Consider the following 22,503-nt stretch of genomic DNA (forward strand, 5'->3'; position numbering starts at 1 on the left):
GTTGAAGTTCAACATCCTGGACCGTGTGAGGCTAATCATAAGTTCTTGGAATGATGCATCCACCAGATGCTTAAATTCAGCCTGCAAAATCATCTGGCCTTTAATCATCCATAACTTTGACTGATTCGAAGAGGATGGTGCTTTGATAAATGATATTGTCACTCTTGGTAAATCAATAGGTCTGGAGGTTTATACAATGTGGAGGACGTTATTGACACTCATGGGCATAAGCTAATCACAGGAGCTACAAGAGTTGGAGAAAATTATGAAGAGTGACACTGGAGAGGAAGAGGACATCCAAAACGTGTAAGCTGAAGACTGTCATTTCTTGTTGGGAGCATTTAAGAGAAGTGATTTAAAAAAAAAAAAAAAAACACTCCAACACTGAGCTCACGATATGAAAAATGGAAGGCAAAGTAATTTCTTACTTTAGGAAGCTACAAAAAAGTCAACAAAAACAGTGCACCTTTGAGAGTTTCTTTGCCATTAGCAGCAAAAGACTGAAAAGACAGCTGACATCTGATCTAATACCACCACCATGTACCTATTGATTTCATCAGCCCTGCACTTCAAGTCTAAGGTATAAAACACTCATTTTTAATGTATAAATCAAGTATAACATGTACGAAATACTTATTTTATGTGTTGTTGGGTCACCTGTCAAGAGTTTAAGACGAATTAGAAATCAATGTATTATTGCTTTCAATATTTTCAACATACGAGTTTTGTGGAACGAATTACCATCAGATGTTGGGCCTACTGTATTTCATTTTTAATTTTTACTGGTAACCAGATTATCTCAAGAAATAAGAAAAGAGCATTAAAGGAAGAAAAGAGTATTCAATGAAGAATGAGAATTGCAGTTGCAGTGAACGATAAAATGTGTTTGCTCTGCAATGCCATATTGGCAACAGTGAAGAAATACAATGCATATTAGCATTATGCAACTCATAAGGATAACTAGAAGTTGTTAAACCAGAAAGAAAACCTCAAAAGGCTGTGCTTAAGAAAATGAAAGATGGAAAGCAGCAGCAACAAGTATTCAAAACTACATCAGGACAAGGGACTGACATCACTGAATTGGAAGAAGAGTTAAGCCATTTAGTGATAGGGAAAACATAAAATAATGCATTGCTGAAGTTGTGGTATGTTTAGATTCAGATTCATTCAGGATTTAGATTCAAGACACATGCAATTGACATCTTCACCATTTTCAAAGAAAAATGGCATGAAGCAAAACTGAATTTATATAATTTAGTAAGTGTATGCACAGAGGGCACACCTTCCATGAGAGGAAAACATGAAGAATTTATTGCATTATTATAGAAAGAATTGCCAGATCCAGATACTTTGATTTCCTTTCGCTGTATTCTTCATCAGCAGAATCTGGATGCCAAATCTATTCTTAAGTGACACATTAAATAAAGTTATAGGAATTGTAAACTACATTCGAGCAAATACATCACAATATTGCTAATTTTGCAACATGCTTCAGCTTAATGATAAAGAATTCAGCGTGGATATGCCATATCATTCTAAAGTGCACTGGTTGTCCCAAGGACAAATACTTGTCAAACTTATCTTTGCAAAAACAAATCACAAGCTTTTTTGAATGTGTGAGTTATCAAAAGTGGAATTCTACTATGTGTTTCTTGCATGCTTTCCTTATTGATTGGAGATATTCAATGTGATTAAATTAATAATACTAAACTGTTGCAACAAAGCAAACTGTTTACCAACTGTAAAAGTTTTTTTTTACAGTTTGTGTTCTTTCTATTACACCAGGAGTCACCAATTTAATTTGTGATGTGATCTACTTTTTTCCTTCAAAATGTGCCGCGGTCTACCATTTCAAAAATTTCATTGCACAAGGTGCACAAATTGAGGGATGAATGTATATTTAAAATTCGTTGTGATCGACTGAAATTAAATCTGCGATCGACTCTTTGCCACCCCTGTATTACACTATATTAAAAAAGTTATAGGTATTGTAATTCTTTTTTAATATAACTTTTTTAATATTTTTAAATATAAAAAACGAGTTATATTATTTATCTACTAATAAGTATCTAAATTCTTGTATACGCTCTTTCTTATACAAGCTAAGGCAAAATAACATTTAAGAATCACTGAAATCAACATTTGAGAGGTTAAGATGCAACATTTTCTAAAAATAGAGAAAAGACGACTACTGAAATAGAATAAAATGCAAAAATTATAACAGACAGAAACAGCAACCATCAGTGGAAGTATGATGTTAAAGCATAATCTCCTGTCAAGTGCAGTAACAGGAAGAGAGGAAAACTAGCTGTAAAAAGACAAAAATTAAACTATCAAAAAAAAAAAAAAAAAAAAACACAAGTCTGTACTTCAGAAAAAAAGTAGTACTATAAAAAGTATTGTCTTTTTTTCAGAAAAAAAAAGACAATACTTTTTATAGTATATTGTTTATGAATAGCAAAGTTCAAGTGTTCACTTATTCTAATAGTGCAATGTAACGAAGAGTTGTTTGTTTTTTGAAGAACCTTTATTTGGCTTTTTCAGGCACCACAACTCAGTAATTTAGATCACTAAAATTCTGATATATAAGCTTATAATGTAACATGGATTATTAATAAAGAGAAGTGTTTATAGTATTCAAGGTTTAAGCATACTGTGCACAGTAATGAAGTGACAGAAATAATGCTGTAAAGTACACAGACTGCAGATGATTTTCATTAAAAGCAATAATAAAATTTCATTAATTTTTATCAACATTACAATATATAAATAATTAGAACTTACACTATAATTTTTCAGGACTAATATCTGTGATTAAAAATCCTCTTACAGAATTTTAACAGAATAATTTTTATTACTAAGAAATATAATACTTACGAGTACACAAGCCAGGTGGAATTCCAACACATATTAAGTACTGGATCGGAAGTATAATGCATTGTAAGATGACAAAGACTGGCCAAATCTTTGCCAGAACTGTTCTTCTCAGTAAAAACATTACACAAAGTAAAACAGCATATATTGTTGAAAACACATCCTGCCGAAATCCAATATATATAGCCATGGTAACAAAGGTGAACTATCAAATAAGAAAACCATCTATCAAGTGATGCTTTCTTATAAAAATACCATATAAATTAAGTAATCAATTTTTATTTCTAATACATACAGAACAGAAAAAAAAATAAAGTTCAAAATATATAGCACACTAGAATTTGTGGTTTCTGCAAATTTTTCTATGAAACTCTAAGATGTATTAAACACAGATTTATTGCTGAAATATTCTCCCAAATAAGGTGAACACTGTGGAAAACTGTTCACAACCCATAACTACACTATGAATGCATCATCTCAAATTCACACACAGCATGGCACCAAATAAATCCATTAGAACAATGCTAGGTGTTTTGTGTGGTTTCTTAAACATCTCTGTTTACTCCCACAGAATGGCCACATCACAATATTTTGCAAATAATTTGCCATATTTTGTGACAACAAAGAGATCTGATCATGCAGCATGTGATATCCAGGCAGTCAGACATTAGCAGAGGCATATGATGTAAGAAAGAAAGCTTATACAGCATCAGCCAAAAAAAACCCCTTCCCATTTCACCCATCCATTCGCTTCAAATGTTTGTCTAGTACTGTCTAGAATTTATTTAAGTTGTCAACTTCTACAATGACAGACAGAAGTTTGTTCCAGCAATCAACCACCTGCTGGCTAAAGGCAAATTTTTGCACATCTATTCTACAACTGTCTTTTCTTAATTTGAATTTATGTCCCCTCAGGCAATTAATCTGGGCAAGAGGAAGAATCCCATCAGCATTGAGTTTGATCAAGCCATTCAAGGCCTTATACACCTCAATCAGATCACCTTGCGGGTGCCTAGTCTCCAGATACTGTAATTTGCAAAATTTAAGCTTTTCTTCGAAAGAGACCCTTTGTTCCATTCACTAATCTTGTTGCCCTTCTCTGTACTCCTTCCAGCAGCTCTACAACCTTCCTAAAATGAGGCCTCCAGACCTGTATACAGTACTCAAGGTGTGGCCTGACTATTGCCTTACACAGGGGGATAATCACCTACTTATCCCTGCTAGAAAAATTCCTGTACATCATTGACAAGACACCATGAGCTACTCATGCAGACTGTCTGCACTACTCAGAAAACTTCATATCTGACTGCACAATCAATTTTGATTGTGCAAAGAATGAAAAGGACCTTTCTCTACCACCCTGAGTATAGTACTACACAGTTGATATGTTACTCTGGGGTTACTGCTACCATATGCAGTACTTTACATTTATCAATGTTAAACTTCAGTTGTCACCTCTCACCCATCTGCTCAATTTTTCTAGATCCTGTTGCAGTAGTGTACTGGCATTAACAACCCTGGCAACCTTCGTATTACATAACCATCTGCATGTATTTAGAATTACAACAGTTACAAACCTATCAAATGTAGGGGCTTAGCGGTGTTTTTTTTTTTTTTTTGCATCGTATGATATCAGTTGCTGTCATGCACACCCTCAGGAATTATCTGATCTGAGTTCTAATCATAGGAAACAATAAAATATTCCCCAGACCTGAAAAGAGACATTGTGGCCCTGCTCTTAACTCTGTATTAATATTTATGGTGCACACTCAATCCACTATTGATTAAAATAATTTGAATGTTATGTCAAAAGGGGAGGGGGATTCTCCATGACAAGACTCTTTAGTTACTGGAAACCTATGCCAATGATGAAGAAACTATACTGCAAGCCCAATAATTGATTCAGGAGGGAGGGTTTTTTTTTTTTTTTTTTTTTTATGATAACCCCTATTGCAGTATTAGACCTGCAATACTTAATAGCATGTACAGGTTGAAGGATGAAAAAACAGAAGATAGTTCTTGGTTTGCAGATAAAAGTAAACTTTTATCTGCAAACCAAGAACATTTCATTTCAGCACACAGCAAACATAATATCCAAACTCAGCTACAATATATAGTATATGGATGGCTTATATCAGTGGTCTCAAACTCAAATCGCATGCGGGCCGAATGCACGATCTCAAAGCAGCTGACAAGCCGGAATTTTTTTTTTTTTTAACAAAATGAGAGTGAATATAAGCACTGTATTTACAACAAATACATAACTGAAATGTATTTGTGGGCCGTTAAAAATTGCTTCAGGGGCCGGATGCTGCCTGCCAGTTTGAGACCACTGGCTTATATGATATGTACACATGTTAATTTATATGCTTATAAATTGAATAAATTTATCAATTTATAAATTGATATGCTTACAAAAGTGAAAAATCTACCGTCTTGCAGTATGTTAGTAAAAACAGACTTTTTCGAGTGTGTTAACGGAAGAAAGTGACTTTATTGTGGAGAAGTTCTTTCTAACCCGTACAAAAACATGGCTACGAATAACAAGGGAAATGTGAAAATATCAAAGAAAGTGATGACATTAGCGAATAAAATTGAGTTATTAGTCAAAATTTCTAATGGTGAAAGTGTCTCCTCAGTGGCAAAACATTATCAGTGAGTCAACAGTACGATCAATCAAGAAATCGGAAGAAAAAATCTGCCGTAGTGTCTGTGAAAATGCACTAATTGCTTCAAAAATTTGCTCGGTAACTTGTGATGTTAAATTAGAAAAAATGGAAAAGGCTTTAAATCTGTGGATAGAAGACCGAACTCAAAATAAAATTCCCTTAAGTTCACTCATCATTTGTGAAACTGGTGATAGAACTGGCGGGATAAGTTTTTTAGCTATAGCAAAGGGGCTGTATTGAAAGATTTGTTTGAAATTTCTAATAAATATTACATTTAATATTAAATTGTTTCTTATTTTCATTTTGATGCCTTATGCTTGCATTTCACTGTGTACTGTCTATGTACATAGTCATATTATGAAGGTACATATAATACATACATAGACAAAATTTTAGACTAGTTTTTCTTATATATTTCATACTTTGGAACGGAACCCCTTTATTACTATGGGAACCATAACTCAGTATTCATGTTTTCGGTATTCGCGGAATTTCTCAGGAACGTAACCCCCGCGAATAGTGGGGGTTTACTGTATTTATTAAAAATAGTAATAACTGAACAAACATCTTACAAAATGTGATGCATAATATGTCAGTTAATGTACATTCATTTAATTTTCTTGCTCTTCAATGCTGCTAAGCACAATCAAACAAGAACGTTTCTCTGTTGCAGAATATACTCACCTTCTGAAGCATCCTGTACATCACTGATTTCGTGTATCTTCTGCTCTCTTTAAAATATCAGTAATCTGGGATTGTTTGCTCTTGCTTGATAGATCTTTGTAAATTGCATGGTATGGAGCTAAGCATTTTTGAAACTCCCTTTTGAAATTTGTGTTCCTTCCAGTCAAAGGATCTGCATTCAAAAAAATAATATTCTAATTGCTTAGCTAAGTTTATGCCTTCCCGTATGCTTTTTAGTATAAAATTTGGAAATTCAGAATTTATCTATGCTATTATCCTCTGAATTTATTTGGTTTACCTCCTATGCCATTTCCACCAAATCTGCTTTGTCAGCCTCTTCATCAGTAGTCATATCAACAAAATGTTCCCCTCCTACCGACTTAGCAAGTTCTACTATCGCACTGATTCTGTTTTCACCAGTTGGACCATATTTCCTGAATGAACTGACTCTGGCCATATATTTTTCCAACACGCACATGTTGACGATTTTACTTCTTTGAGCGATAAAGCTATGATTCTGATACAGTCCACAACTGAAAAATGTTTCCATGCCTCCATCACTTCAATAGATTCGGAATCATTTTTTTACAAAATCCATTGCAACTATTTACTGATGTAATAAGTTTTAAAAGATAGATATGCCTTGATCTAATGGCTGGATTAAAGAAGTTGTATTATGTAGTAGGAACATTACTTCAACATTTTGGATGGCCTGGCACATTATCCAATAAGAATAAAAACTTTGAAATCTAAATTTTTCCACTTGAAATAGTTTTCCACAGTTGGCACAAAACAATTTAGAATCCATTCTTTAAATAAATTGGCAGTTACCGAAATTATGCCTAATTTCCTTAGCCATAACTTAGGGCCGAATTTAATTCACAACAAAAGAAATTATTCCAATACCTTCTTAAGAACAAAGTTTAGCAATACATACTCAGAAAAATTTATAAACAATCAAATAAAAACCAAAATAACCTTAAAAGTTACGAAATGCATGCTTCGAAGGGATTTTCAATGATACACTGGAATTTTTCTATCAGGGATAAGGAGGTGATTATCTCCTTATATAAGGCAATGGTCAGACCACACCTAGAGTACTGTATACAGGTCCTGAGGCCTCATTTCAAGAAGGATGTAGAGCTGCTGGAACAAGTACAGAGAAGGGCAACAAGATTAGTGAATGGAACAAAGGGGTGCTCTTACAAAGAAAGGCTTAAGTTTTGCAAATTACAGTGTCTGGAGACTAGGCACCAGCGAGGTGATCTGATAGAGGTGTACAAAGCCTTGAATAGTTTGAGCATGCTCAATGCTGATGGGATTCTTCCTCTTGCTCAGAATAATCACCTGAGAGGGCATAAATTCAAATTGAGGAAAGACAGATGTAGGATAGATGTGCGGAAATTTGCCTTTAGTCAGCGGGTGGTTGGTTGGTGGAACAGACTTCCATCCCTTGTTGTGGAAATTGATAGCCTAAATAAGTTTAAGCCTCAGCTGGACAGGTATTTCGAACGAACAGAGGAGTGAAGTGGAAGTGGTTATTTTTTATTTATTTATTTTACTTTATTTTTTTTTGGCTGATGCTGCATAAGCTTGCTTTCTTGCATCAAATGCCTCTACTAATGCTAATGCTAATACCAAGAAATACTGTTCAAGATTTAGGCCTAAATGAATGTCAGATGTACTGATGAGATTTGTAGCAGAGAAGAAAAATGCATGAGATGCATAAAAATTAACAGGGGATACAGAAGCCTATGTCAGATATAAACTAGGTCTGTAATCAAATCAGAAAGGTTAGACAAGCTAAGGCAGATTACGAGAAGATTGGAGTGGGGGTAGGAATGCAAAGAAAATCAGCAAAGATTTCTTTACTAATATTAACAATACAAGGATGAGGTTGAATCACATTGTCCACTTGATGGCGACAGTTTAAGTGTTGATGATCCTACACAGGTTGCTGATAAACTGATTAGGTATTCTGCATCTACATTCACACCACACATGAGGAATTCTTTAAGAAATGGGTACCAGAAATTTATCAAACCAACAGATAGCTAAATAAATCTGTGATAAATAAATCTGTGATAAATGAGTGGACAGTGGAGGAGAAATTGTTGAAGCTAAACATAAAAAGGACCTGGGTTGAATAGGATCTATGCAATTATATTAAGGGAGGTAGCAAAGAAAGTAAGCAAACCCTTAGCCATAATTATGAGTGCATCTTCAGATTCGGGGGTAATTCCTGTGAACTAGAGATGTGCTAATGTAAACCAAATTTAAAAAAGGAGATCAAAAGGTGACATTAGTAATTATCCGAGATCTGCTGGCTTAACCTCTATTCAGGGAAAATAACAGAGTTGCTGGTTAAAAAAAAAAAAAAAAAAAAAAAAAAGAGTAACACAGGACTATCTCTAGACAGGAATATAATTACACTGCAGTCACAGCATGCATTTGTTATTGATCACGTCTGACCAATATGATTGGATACTATGACGCAATAACAAAGGAACTGGATGAAAAAAATAATTTTTTTTTATCATACACTTGGATTTCAGGAAGGTTTTTGATACTGTAAGATAATCACCTAAAAGACTGGTGTACAAATTGGAGCACTATTGTATCGTGAACAAAGTGCTGCAATGGATAAAGGATGGTTGAGTGGGAGAAGCCAGAGAGTGGTTATTAATGGATACTGTTCTTCGTGACAACTGTTGTTGTTTACTGTTGTTTGGTTTTTTTAGGAGCATTAGCAACTAAGGCCACATTGCTCTAATAAGTCTACAGATGATACAAAGATTGGCAGGGTGGTTAATATCAGTAATCAAGGTAACTACTTCAACAAGATCTACAAAAATTAGGCAGATGGACAACAACTCATGGGGTTTTGTCAATGATATATAGGAATTTTGCTAGCAGGGAAAAGGAGGTGATTGTCCCTCTGTATAAGGCAATGGTCAGGCCACGCCTTGAGTACTGCGTACAAGTCTGCAGGCCTCATTTTAGGAAGGATGTAGATTTACTTGAGCGTGTACAGAGAAGGGCAACAAGATTGGTGAGGGGAATGAAGGGATTCTCTTACCAAGAGAGGCTTAAGTTCTGCAAATTGCAGTGGCTGGAGACTAGGCACCTGCACGGTGATCTGATTGAAGTGTATAAGGCCTTCAATGGGTTGAGCACGCTGAATTCTGATGGGATCCTTCCACTTGTTCAGATTACGAACCTAAGGGGGCATAAATTCAAATTAAGAAAAGACAGATGCAGAATAGATGTGCGGAAATTTGCCTTTAGCCAGCGGGTGGTTAATTGCTGGAACAAACTTCCATCTGTCGTTGTGGAAGTTGATAGGTTGAATAAATTTAAGGAGGAACTGGACAGGCATTTGGAGGGAATGGTGTGATTTTTTTTTTTTTTTTTTGGCTGATGCTGCATAAGCTCATACACTTGCTTTCTTGCATCACATGCCTCTTCTACTACTACTACTACTATTGGTGGAGACTTCAATTTACTGCTACAGTCTAGTGATCTGTCTAAATTTGTATCACAGTTTCAAAGCTTAGGTTTAAAGCCTTTAATGTCAGTGCCTACTAGAGATAGCAACACACTCGACCAAATCTTCTCTAACGCTCCTATGTCCTCCAAACTCCCATTATTGATCGCATTTGAATCTGACCATGATCCAATATAAAAACAACTGTCCCTTAACATTCCATTCCAGTCTGATAAGAACCGAGTCTACAAAAAAGAGATCCTTTAACCTCAAACATTTGAAACAGGTCATCTGTCTGGAGCACCTAAGCCCCCTGGGATAGTTTGGTCAACTGATACACAGAATTGGCATACACTTTCTTCTTGACCTGGTTGGCCTCAATCTCAAAAATTGCAGCATTAAAAATCACTGCTTCCTCTTTCGACTCAAATGTTTGGTAGATACCACCAAACATTTGAGTTGAAAGAGGGAGCAGGGACTCAAGTTGTGCAACTTGAGTCTCTTTTCAAATTAAAGAAGGCTTTTAGGAACTTTAAAAAAATCTAACTCTGAAAATAACTATCTAAATTTCTCAGCTCACCATAATAAGTCTAACAAACTAAAGAGGAAAGAAATGGACTGGAGATGTGCTAATGAGGCTACTTTTAACCTTTTAGTCTGCTAGCTTGGGGGGAATCACAGACTAAAAGGTTAAAAGCAGCTGCAGGCAGAGGTGAAGGTGATTTTTGCACTACTTCTATTAGAATGAGCCTGGAGCGAGAGGTGCTGGGGGTTTCGGGGACTGATGGCAGTCATCATGAAACAAATTAATGTATGGGCTGTGTTAGGGTAACTAAGAATAAGAATAGATACACGTACACCAATGCTGTAAGTATAGTAAATAAATTTGATGAATTGAAGTGCTGGTCAAGACACCAAAGGCGGATATTATTGGAATATCAGAGACGTGGTGCTACTCGGATATTACGAATACAGAATTGGAATTTGGGGAGTTCAATGAGTACAGAAAGGATAGACAGCATACGAAGGAAGGAGGGGTTATACTGTTAATTAAGAAAAACAAAATCTAAGGAAGTGTATCCAGTTGACAGATGGACAGTGCAATGTTGAGTCAGTTTGGTGTGAGAAAAGCGCTGGGAGAGCTAAAATAAAAGTAGTAGTATGTTATAGGCCTAATGAGTACAACAAACAATTGTACAAGGAAATAGAATGGGCTAGTTAATCAGAATGTCTTATAACGGGGAATTTAAACTTCCAAGATATTGACTGGAACTTGTGGGATAGTGACTCACACTCTAGCAAGACTTTTGTGGATTTATTGGATGATTGCTTTCTGCAGCAGCATGTTCAAGAGTGAAACAAAGAATGCAATACCTTTGATCTGGTTATCAACAGTGATTATTCGTGTATTAAGAATTTGCAGATAAAGAAACCACTAGGGGGCAGTGATCATAATGGCTTTTTTTTTTTTCTTTTTTTTTTTTTGTTATTTGGTTTTTAGGAGCATTAGCAACTAAGCCCATATTGCTCCAGTCATTCCCTGACCGTTCTGCATCCTCCGTATTTGGTGGTGACAGGCTTGAACCCCGGTCTAATCAAGAAGTGTGTGCTGCGAACTGCTGCTCCTTCCCACCTGGCTGTGGAGGCGCCTGATCATGGTGTACTGATGTGGGATTTACTTAAAGATATAATTACCAAAGGGAAAGGAAAGGGGTTTTTCTTCCGTAAAAGTGACTACAGTGGTCTCAGACAGTTTTTAAATTCTGAACAGTGGGATCAACTGATCATGTTACCAACTGATCATGTAACAGCAAATCCTAAATGGGAAGCATTCAAGCAATTAATCGTGGAAGGTACTAGGTTTTTCATACCGATTAAGAAATATTGCTTAAGGTTTAGGCCGAAATGGTTCCAAATGAAATAATGAGATTAATGGCAGAGAAGTAAACTGCATGTAATACATATAAATTATCAGGTAACACAGAAGCCTATGGCAGAAATAAGTTAGTCTGTAATCAAGTTACAAAGGAGGCTAGGCAAGTGAAGGCAGATTATGAGAAATTTTGGCAAAGGAAGCAAAGAAAAACAGAAGAGATTTCTTTACTTATTTAAACTCTGAAAGGAAAGGGATGAATAAGAGTGGTCCACTTGATATCGATGGTTCAACTGTTGATGATCCTGCTCAGGTAGATAACAAACTAAATAAGTATTTTTCGTCTACATTCATTTTCCTACCTTAATAGCTCCTCATTCACATGAGGAGCTATTAAGGGAGGAAAATGGCAGAGGTTTATCAAACAGTAACAGGGTGCTTAATGATTCTGTAATAACTGAGAGCAAAGTGGAGGAGAAATTATTGAAATTAAATATAAGAAAGGCTCCTGAGGTGGATGGGATCTATCCAGTAATATTAAAGGAAGCATAAAAGGAATTAAGCAAACCCTTAGCTATAATTATGAAAGCATACTTGGACTCAGCAATGTCCCTATGGACTGGAGATGTACAAATGTATTCCCAATTCACAAAGGAGGATCAAAGGGTGACACGAGTAATTACAGACCAGTTAAACTTCTGTTTCAACTAAAATAATGAAGTCACTGATTAAAGATGCATTGCACGATCATCTAGACAAGACAGCAGCAATAATTCAGACACAGCATTGGTTTTTTAAGGGAAAGTCTTGTCTGACAAATTTGATTAGATATTATGATGTGATTACAAAGGAAATGGATGCAAAAAATAATTTTGATATCATATACTTGGATTTCAGGAAAGATTTTGACACTGTTGTGCACAGAAGACTACTGTACAATTTGGAGCAGAATGGTATTAAGGCTAAGTTGCTACAATGGATAAAAGTTCAACATACAAAAGGCACCCAGGGTGGACAAGATCTATCCAGTTATATTAAAGGAGGCAGCAAAGGAAGTAAGCAAACTGTTAGCCATAATTATGAGAACTTCCTTAGACTCGGAGGAGGTCCCCATGGACTGGATGGGTGCAAATGAATCACCAATTCACAAAGGGGGTTCAAAATGTGACAAGTAATGATAGACCTGTTAGTTTTAACTTGTGTTCCGGAGAAAATAATGGAATCATTTGTTAAAGAAGCATTGCAGGATCATCTAGACAAGGACTGCAGTAACAGTTAAGACAGCATCGGTTTGTTAAAGGGACGTTTGTCTGACCAATTTGATTCAATACTATGATGTGATCACAAAGAACCTGAATGCCAAAAATAATTTTGATATCATATATTTGGATTTCAGGAAAGCTTTTGATACTGTTGCACATGGGAGACTGCTGTGCAAACTGGTGTATGGCATTAAGGGTAAGTTGTTACAATGGATAAAGGGATGGTTGAGTGGGAGACGACAGAGAGTGGTAATCAATGGACACTGCTCTTCGTGGACAAATGTTGTTAGTGGAGTTCCCCAGGGCTCGGTGTTGGGCCAATTTTTGTTTTGTATATTTATCAATGATATAGATGAAGCTATATCAGGTTTAAAGTCCAAGTTTGCACATGATACTAAGGTTGGCAGGGTTGTTGACAACAGTAAAGAGTATGCTACTCCAACAGGATATAGATGTTGGGCAATTGGGCTTAGAAGTGGCAACTGAAGTTTAACATTGACAAATGCAAAGTACTGCATATGGGTAGCAATAACCAAAGAGAAACGTACCAACTGTGTGGTACTACACCCAGGGAAGTGGAAAATGAAAAATACCTGGGGGTAATTGGGCAGTCAAATATGAAGTTCGCTGAGCAGTGCAGATGGGCTGCCGGGGTAGGTCATGGAGTCTTGTCAAAGATATATAGGAATTTTGCTAGTAGGGACAGGAAGGTCATTATCCCGTTATACAAGGCAATGGTCAGGCCACACCTAGAGTACCGTGTACAGGTCTGGAGGCCTCATTTTAGGAAGGATGTAGAGTTGCTAGAACAAGTACAAAGGTGCTCTTACCAAGAAAGGCTTAGGTTTTGCAAATTGCAGCTGTTGTTATTGTTGTTATTTGGTTTTTAGGAGCATTAGCAACTAAAGCCATATTGCTCCGGGACATGCGGTGGTCATTCCCTGACCTTTCCGCAACCTTCGTGGCGGGCTCGAACCCCAGTCTAATCAAGAAGCGTGTGCTACACACTGGCTCCTTCCCACTTGGCTACGGAGGCACCTTGCAAATTGCAGCGCCTGGAGAGTAGGCATGCGAGGTGATCTGATTGAGGTGTACAAGACCTTGAATGGGTTGAGCAAGCTGAATGCTGATGGGATTCTTCCTCTTCCTGAGATTAAGAACCTGAGGGGGCTCAGTTTCAAATTGAGGAATGACAGTTTTAGAATAGATGTGCAGAAATTTGCCTTTAGTCAGCGGGTAGTTGATTGGTGGAACAGGCTTCCATCTTTTATTGTGGAAGTTGATAGCCTAAATAAATTGAAGGATGAGCAGGACAGGTATTTGTAATGAATGGAGGAGTGAAATGGGTGGGCTGTTTTTTTTTTTTTTTTTACTGATGCTGCATAAGCTTACTTTCTTGCATCATATGCCTCTACTAATACTAATGGGTGGTCGAGTGGGAGAAGACAGAGTGGTAATCAATGGATGCTGCACTTCACAGAGTAATGTTATTAGTTGAGTCCCGCAGTGTTCAGTCTACTGTTGTTTTGTATATTTATCAATGATATTGATGAAGGTATATCAGGCTTAGTGTCGAAGTTTGCAGATGATACAAAGGTTGGCAAGGATGTTAATGGTAGAGTGCTACTGCAACAGGATCTAGAAAATTTGGGCAGATGGGCTGAGAAGTGACAACTGAAGTTTAACATTGACAAATGCAAAGTACTGCATATGGATAGAAGTAACCCCAGAGAAACATACCAACTGTGTGGTACTACACTTAGAGTGGTAGAAAATGAATGGAGGAGTGAAATGGGTGGGCCATATTGTAATTGTGCAGTCAGATATGAAGTTTTCTGAGCAATGCAGACAGGCTGCTAGAGCAGGTCATGGGGTTTTGTCAATGATATACAGGAATTTTTCTATCAGGGAAAAGGAGGTGATTATCCTTTTGTATAAGGCAATGGTCAGGCCACGCCTTGAGTACTGCGTACAGGCCTGGAGGCCTCATTTTAGGAAGGATGTAGATTTCCTTCAGCATGTACAGAGAAGGGCAACAAGATTAGTGAGGGGAATGAAGGGGTCCTCTTACCAAGAGAGGCTAAACTTCTGCAAATTGCAGCAGCTGGAGACACTTGCAAGGTGATCTAATTGAGGTGTATAAGGCCTTGAATGGGTTGAGCACGTTGAATTCTGATGGGAATTTGCCATTTGGTCAGATTATGAACCTAGGGGACAAATAAATCCAAAATGAGGAAAGACAACTGTAGAATAGATGTGTGGAAATTTGCCTTCAGTCAGCAGGTGATTAATTGCTGGAACAAATTTCCATCTGTCGTTGTGGAAATTGATAGCTTAAATAAATTCAAAGAGGAACTGGACAAACTGAGGGAACGATTGTGTGATTTTTTTTTTTTGGCCGAAGCTACACAAGCCCATAACGCTTGCTTTCTTGCATCACATGCCTCTATTACTATAAATCCAACAATTCACATTTAATAGGATGAAGAAAAACTCTGCAATGTACCCCAAAATATCCCACTCATTACAGTCATATTTAAATTTTAATAGCTGGTTGGAACAAATAACTCGCTTCAACAACAAAACAAATCCTTGCCCAGATTTAAAGAATGTATGCCATCCATAGCTGAGTGGGCAGGAGCGGGAGTGTAGTAGCACACGCTCTTTGAGTAGGCCGGGGTTCAAGCTCCTGACTGCTGAATACGGTCGATCTGCCAACCCGCACTGGACAAGCTTGGCAGATTATGGTCCATTTTCCCTCAGCATGAATTGGTGAGGAGGCTTCCATCCTGCAGTGGGTTGATAATGGCTGCACTTTACTTTTTTATGCCATCCATCACTAAATGAAGCTGTATTTATCTCGAAAGAGGTGATGAAAGACGTATTCAAAAATCTCTCCTCGAAAGGTACCATAAGGTCATGAAAATATACCGCCTTTCATGGTCAAAATTGCTAGTGCCTACATTCTAGACCTTCTTGTCTCATTTTTCGATCAGCCCATAAATAATAACTTTTCTCCTCAGAATGGGCTCACTACAAAATTTTCCTCCTACCGAAATGCAAAAACATTAAAAGCAACAAAGATATCAGGCCAATATCAATCCCATCCTCTGTCCTAAAACTACTAGAAAGATCTATCCTACCAACAATTAGGAAACAACTCTTCCCAATACATCACAATCAAATACACTATGGAATTATTGGCAGATCCACATCTACCAACCATTTCACAACAAACCAAATAATTCTGAAGGCCCTTAATTCAAAAAATCAAATCAACATAATTTACACAGACAACAGCTCCACATTCAATGTAGTCTCAACGTACTCTCTCCTGAATCTCCTCGAACTGCTTTACCTCACCAATGGTAACCTATTAAATCATTTTGCCAACCTCCTCAAAGAACAGGTCCGTGTAGCAAACTTCAAAACAAATCCTATTGTTTCATTTGCCAATCTGGAATCCCTCAGGATGGGACACTATTGGCATTAATGTTCTCTGCCATTCTCCAACCATTCTTACTAACCCATAAGCATGCAATGTCTTATGCAGATTACATTAAAATCATTGCCACCTCAGAGTAAAAGTCAATCAGCTACCTGCACTTAAGTGCTGATCTGTAAAAACCCTCCAAGAATTCACCTTGTACCTCAAATCCTTCAATCTCTCACTGAATCCTTCAAAATCTAGTCACCACCAAATCTCACGTTAAAAAAAGCATCTTTCCAATAACTGCCTCGCTGAATGTGCAAACAATTCCTATTGTATCTTACCATATAGATCTGTGAATTTTCTACATCTTCAAATTCAATTTCTTTACTCATCTATACCTGGCCAAAAAAAAACTCACAAGAGCCATTTGGCTGGCAAAACAAAACCTTCAACATATCCACTCTGCCCATATTATAATACAATTCTTCTCCAAATTCATCAAGTCAAAAATCTTTATGCTTTCCCTGTTTGGACTGGCAGGGCCAACAAATTTCAAAAAGATCTCTTCTTTTGAATACTGATTTCTAACATGGACTTTAAGTCCAGCTACGAACCTGTCTCTTCCGGGAATTTCATGGTTGACTGTCTAAGCTACTGATTTTTCACTTTCAATCTGGTACAATTCCTTCTTTGCAAAACTGTACAACTCTGAACACTGATTGCCCAGAGATGTAAGAAGTCATAGCTTGGAGAATTCCTAGAAAAGCTGCAAGATCCAAAGAAACACTGGTCCCTCAGTTTAATTGAAAAACACGACTCAGTTTAATTGGAGAAAAAAAAAAAAAACTTTCAATTCAACACTTCTTTATTAACATATTGAATCTAGACCCAGTCTTAATAGCTAAAAACAAAATACTCTCCAGTCACAAATGGCTAAACTTATACTAAGGAATCTCAATCAAACTATAAATAACCATAATGTTACATCTTTCCTCTCCTTTCTTTTTGACTTTACAGTTCAGATGTCTGTGTGATCACACACCTGCGACATGTCAGGTAATGCCAGTTTTCGTGTACTCATGAACTGCATTTTTCTGCATTAGCTATGTGTGCAACTCAAGAATTTAGTGCTAGCCAAGTCATGCCAGTTGTTTGTACTTAATTTTATTACTTGAGTCAATAATGTCAGTTGCATATTAGTGATATAATTTTCTAAATATATGGTTCTTTATATTCTACAGTAAGCCCCTATAGCTGTCTCATTAGTTGTCCTCGGAAAAGCTCAGCATTATCAGTATATTTCTGTATGATATAAATGGTACACCTTGACACGACCATGCTTGCCCGTCACTTTGTGCAGAATGCCTCTGGACAAACTTACAGCCACTGGCCTGTTTCTAGCTGTTTCCTTGATGTATTGTTACAACTCCTGACCAAGAGCTAATAAATGGAATTTTTAATTTAATCAACTGAGAAATGGCAATTGAAGTTTAACACTGATAAATGCAAGACACTGCATATGATTTGCAGTAATTCCAGATTAACTGTGTGGTACTATACTCGGGCTAATTGAAAATGAAAAAGACCTGGGAGTAATTGCACAGTCAGATATTAAGTTCTCTGAGCAGTACAGAGCTACTAGGACAGCTTTATCAATGATATACAGGAACTTTGCCTGCTAGCAAAGGTGGTGATATTACCATTATATAAGGCTATCGTCATACCACATCTTGAGTACTGCATTCCTGGAGGTCTTTTTGTTATTTGGTTTTTAGGAGCATTAGCAACTAAGGCCATATTGCTCCGGGGATATGTGGTGGTCATTCCCTGACCTTTTCGCATCCTCCATATTTGGTGGGCATGGGCTTGAACCCTGGTCTAATCAAGAAGTGCTGCTACGCACTGCTGCTCCTGCCCACCTGGCTACGGAGGCACCCCTGGAGGTCTGCAGACCTCATTTTAGTAAAGATTAATAGCTGCTGGAACAACGTGATCGGTGAGGGGGAACAAAGGGGCTACCAAGAAAGGCTTCTTGGTAGCCCGGTTCTGCAAAATGCAATATTTTGAGACTAGACACCTGTAAGGTGATTTGATTGAGGTGTTTAAGGCTTTGAATGGATCGAGCAAGGTCAAGACTGATGGCATTCTTCCTCTTGCTGAACTGCACGTGAGGGTAATAAATTCAAATCAACGACAGATAGTTTCAGGATTTACATGCAGATGTTTGTCTTCAGCTAGCAAATGGTTGATGATCATTGGAACAAACTTCCATGTTTTGTTGTGGAAGTGGAAAGTATGAATAAATTCAAGGAGGAAAGAAACAAATATTGAAGTGGATGTGGTAAGGTTTTATTTTTATTTATTTTTATTGCCAATGCTTCATATATTTGCTTTCTTGGGTCATCTGCCCACTAACTAACACTAAAATGAAAAACAGGACAAGCTGTTCTCATTTTAGTGTTCCTAGCCCACTCTGAGGAGTAATCATTAGTTACATCCCTTTGTCTCCTGTCACATAGTCAATCCGTAAGCCATTTCTAAGGATCAGATCTTACCTTGATTTCAATAAAATCAGGACTTATTGGCAATCTCTCATGCATAATTGAGTGCCTCATGGATAATCCACTTCTACAACGCCAAATGGAAGTTTGTTCCAACAATCAATTCTAATTCATTGTTGGAACAAACTCCCCACTAAGTGTTTTTTATACTATCAACCTATGATATTATCATAGGTTGATATATATTATTTTGCATCGACATTCACACATGAGGAGTTATTCAAGGAGGAGAATGCCAGAGGTGTATTCAACTCTGGCAGTAAGCTAGATAATCTTGTAATAACTGAGAGTAAAGTGGAGGAGAAATTGTTGAAGATAAACACAAGACACTTGGGGCGGATGGAATCTATCCAGTTATATTAAAGGAGGCAGCAAAGAATTTAACCAAACCCTTAGCCATAATTATGAGAGCTTCCCTGGACTCAGGGGAGGTACCCATGGACTGAAGATGTGCAAATGTGACCCCAATTCACAAAGGAGGATCAAAAGGAGCCAGGTAATAACAGACCTGTTAGTTTAAATTCTGTTCCAGGGAAATTAATGAAGGCACTGGTTAGAGAAGCATTGCAGGATCATCTAGACAAGACTTCAATTATAGCTCGGACACAGCATGTGTTTGTTAAGGGGAAGTCTTGTCTGACTAATTTTCTAAGATCCAAATATATCATATATTTGGATCTTAGAAAATCCTTTGATACTGTTGCACAGGGAAGACTGCTGCACAGATTGGAGCAGTGTGGCATTCAAGGTAAATTGCTGCTATGGATAAAGGGATGGTTGAGTGGGAGAAGACAGAGTGGTAATCAATGGAAACTGCTCTTCGTGGACTAATGTTATTAGTGGAGTCCCTCAGGGTTCAGTGTTGGGTCCAATTTTGTTTTCTGTATTTATAAATGATACTGATGATGGTATATCAGGCTTAATGTCCAAATTTGCAGACGATACAAAGGTTGGCAGGGTTGTTAATGACACTAATGACAGTACACTGCTGCAACAGGATCTAGAAAAGTTGAGCAGATAGGCTGAGAGGTGGCAAATGAAGTTTAACATTTACAAATGTAAAGTACTACACATGGGAAGCAGTAATCCCAGAGTAAAGTATCAACTCTGTGGTACCACACTGACAGTGGTAGAGAATGAAAAGGACCTGGGGCAATTGTGCAGGCAGATATGAAGTTTTATGAGCAGTGCAGATGGTCTGCAAGAGTAGCTCATGGCGTCTTGTTAATGATATACAGGAATTTTTCTAGCAGGGATAATGAGGTGATTATCCCCTTGTATAAGGCAATGGTCAGGCCACACCTTGAGTACTGGTATACAGGTCTGGAGGCCTCATTTTAAGAAGGATGTAGAGCTGTTAGAATGAGTACAGAGAAGGGGAACAAGATTAGTGAATGGAACAAAGGGTTGCTCTTAAGAAGAAAGGCTTAAGTTTTGCTAATTACAGTGTCTGGAGACTGGGCACCTGCGAGGTGATCTGATTGAGGTGTATACAGCCTGGAATGGTTTGAGCATGCTCAATGCGGATGGGACTCTTCCTCTTGCTCAGAATAATTGCTTGAGAAGGCATAAATTCAAATTGAGGAAAGACGGTTGTAGGATAGATGTGCGGAAGTTTGTCTTTAGCCAGCAGGTGGTTGATTGGTGGAACAAACTTCCATCTGTCGTTGTAGAAGTTGATAGCTTAAATAGGTATAGATTCAAGGCAGAACTTGGCAAACATTTGGAGCGAGTGGATGGGTGAAATAAGGGATTTTTTTTTTTTTTTTTTTTTTTTTTTGGCTGATGCTATGTAAGCTTGCTTTCTTGCATCATGTGACTTTGCTAATGCTAATGTTTGTTTGTTCTATTAAACTAACCAATTCCCTATTGATTCACTTTGGCATCCTCCTCATTCTATATTTTCTTAATGGTTCATATGTTTGTTATTTGCTTATTATTTGGTTTTTAGGAGCATTAGCAACTAAGGCCATATTGCTCCAGGAATATGCGGTGGTCATTCCCTGACCTTTTCCGCATCCTCCGTATTTGGTGGTGACGGGCTCGAACCCCGGTCTAATCAAGAAGTGTATGCTACGCACTGCTGCTCCTTCCCACCTGGCTGCGGAGGCACCTTTAATGGTACATATGAATTCATGGTTTTCACCATTACAGCAAATTTAAAGCTACTCCATAATTTGCAAATATTCTCTCTACCCACACTATCTCTCCTCTTCAGAAAGCACATGTAGTACATCAGAAAGTCATAGATCCCTTTACTAAAATTAAAACTCCTTCCTTATCTTTAACTGGAGAACTAAACTATCTCTCCTCTTGAGAAATGAGTACAGAGAAGGGCAACAAGATTAGTGAATGGAAGAAAGGGGGTGCTCTTACGAAGAAAGGCTTAAGTTTTGCAAATTACAGTGTCTGGAGACTAGGCACCAGCGAGGTGATCTGATAGAGGTGTATAAAGCCTTGAATGGTTTGAGCATGCTCAATGCTGATGGGATTCTTCCTCTCGCTAAGAATAATCACCTGAGAGGACATAAATTCAAACTGAGGAAAGACAGATGTAGGATAGACGTGCAGAAATTTGCCTTTAGCCAGCGGATGGTTGGTTGGTGGAACAGACTTCCATCCCTTGTCGTGGAAGTTGATAGCCTAAATAAGTTTAAGGCTCAGCTGGACAGGTATTTTGAATGAACAGAGGGGTGAAGTGGAAGTGGTTTTTTTTTTTTTTTTTTTTTGGCCGATGCTGCATAAGCTTGCTTTCTTGCATCAAATGCCTCTACTAATGCTAATGCTAAAAATACATGTAGTATGTCAGAAAGTCATAGACCCCTTTTACCGAAATTAAAACTCCTTCATTATCTTTAACTGGAGACCTAACTTTCACCAAACACCTGGGCATTACACAGTCCCTCTCCACTAAGTGTTTTTATATACTATCAACCTATGACAAGTCCAAAATATTACCCTAGGTATTTCCCTAAAATATGAACAAAGATAGCATTAAGTTGATTTAAAAATTTTGAATTCCCACATGAGTTGCCCTCCAATTATTCAAATCAACAACAGGCAGATTAAAATCCTCCTCATTTCTAGTACTCCCTTTTCTCACTTTACTTGCCCATTCCATCTGCTTACAGGGGATCTTTTTATACTTCTTGTGGCCTTCTGGTCTGTAGCATTCCCTCTAATCTCACATGTTCCTTGGGAGACAGCCCACTTTTGACAGCCATAAAATGCATTAAATGGAAGCATTAAATAGTCTAAAAACATCCATTCAACAGAATGAATGTTGTTGAGAAGACTTAAGAAAGCCTGGTCTGAGGCATTGTCCATAATCCTTAAAACGGCCCTCAATTTAATGAATTCATTACAAGTCATCAGAGATTCACTAATGGAGACCATCTTGTAATCACTAGTAATTCTTGAGACACAGCACAGCAGCAGCTTATATTTTGAAATAATAGCAACTAGTCTTCTGGTGATGCTATTTATTTAAATAGGTGTTTAACCTTTGGATAATGCCTCATAGACATACAGAGTTTGTTCGCTAAGACCACAGTACTTATTTATAGTAGTCAAAATCCTGCTAGCTAACATATAGGAAAGACAGTCCTAAATTTACTGAATTTAATAAAGATATTCTTAAAAACCAGAACATAATTACTT

The 22,503-nt window shown here is 37.4% G+C and overlaps 1 protein-coding gene across 1 annotated transcript in view; it reads right to left on the minus strand.

Annotated features, from left to right (window-relative positions):
• Positions 1 to 22,503, minus strand: part of LOC150082462 (piezo-type mechanosensitive ion channel component-like) — an 861,219-nt gene that overhangs the window by 463,154 nt on the left and 375,562 nt on the right. The window contains 1 exon segment of the mRNA XM_090377768.1: positions 2,878 to 3,079. Within this exon segment, the coding sequence (XP_090233894.1) occupies positions 2,878 to 3,079 (202 nt within the window).

This window comes from Mastigoproctus giganteus, chromosome 7, assembly GCF_048544385.1.
Source record: "Mastigoproctus giganteus isolate SK-2022 chromosome 7, ASM4854438v1, whole genome shotgun sequence".
Lineage (NCBI taxonomy): Eukaryota > Metazoa > Arthropoda > Arachnida > Uropygi > Thelyphonidae > Mastigoproctus > Mastigoproctus giganteus.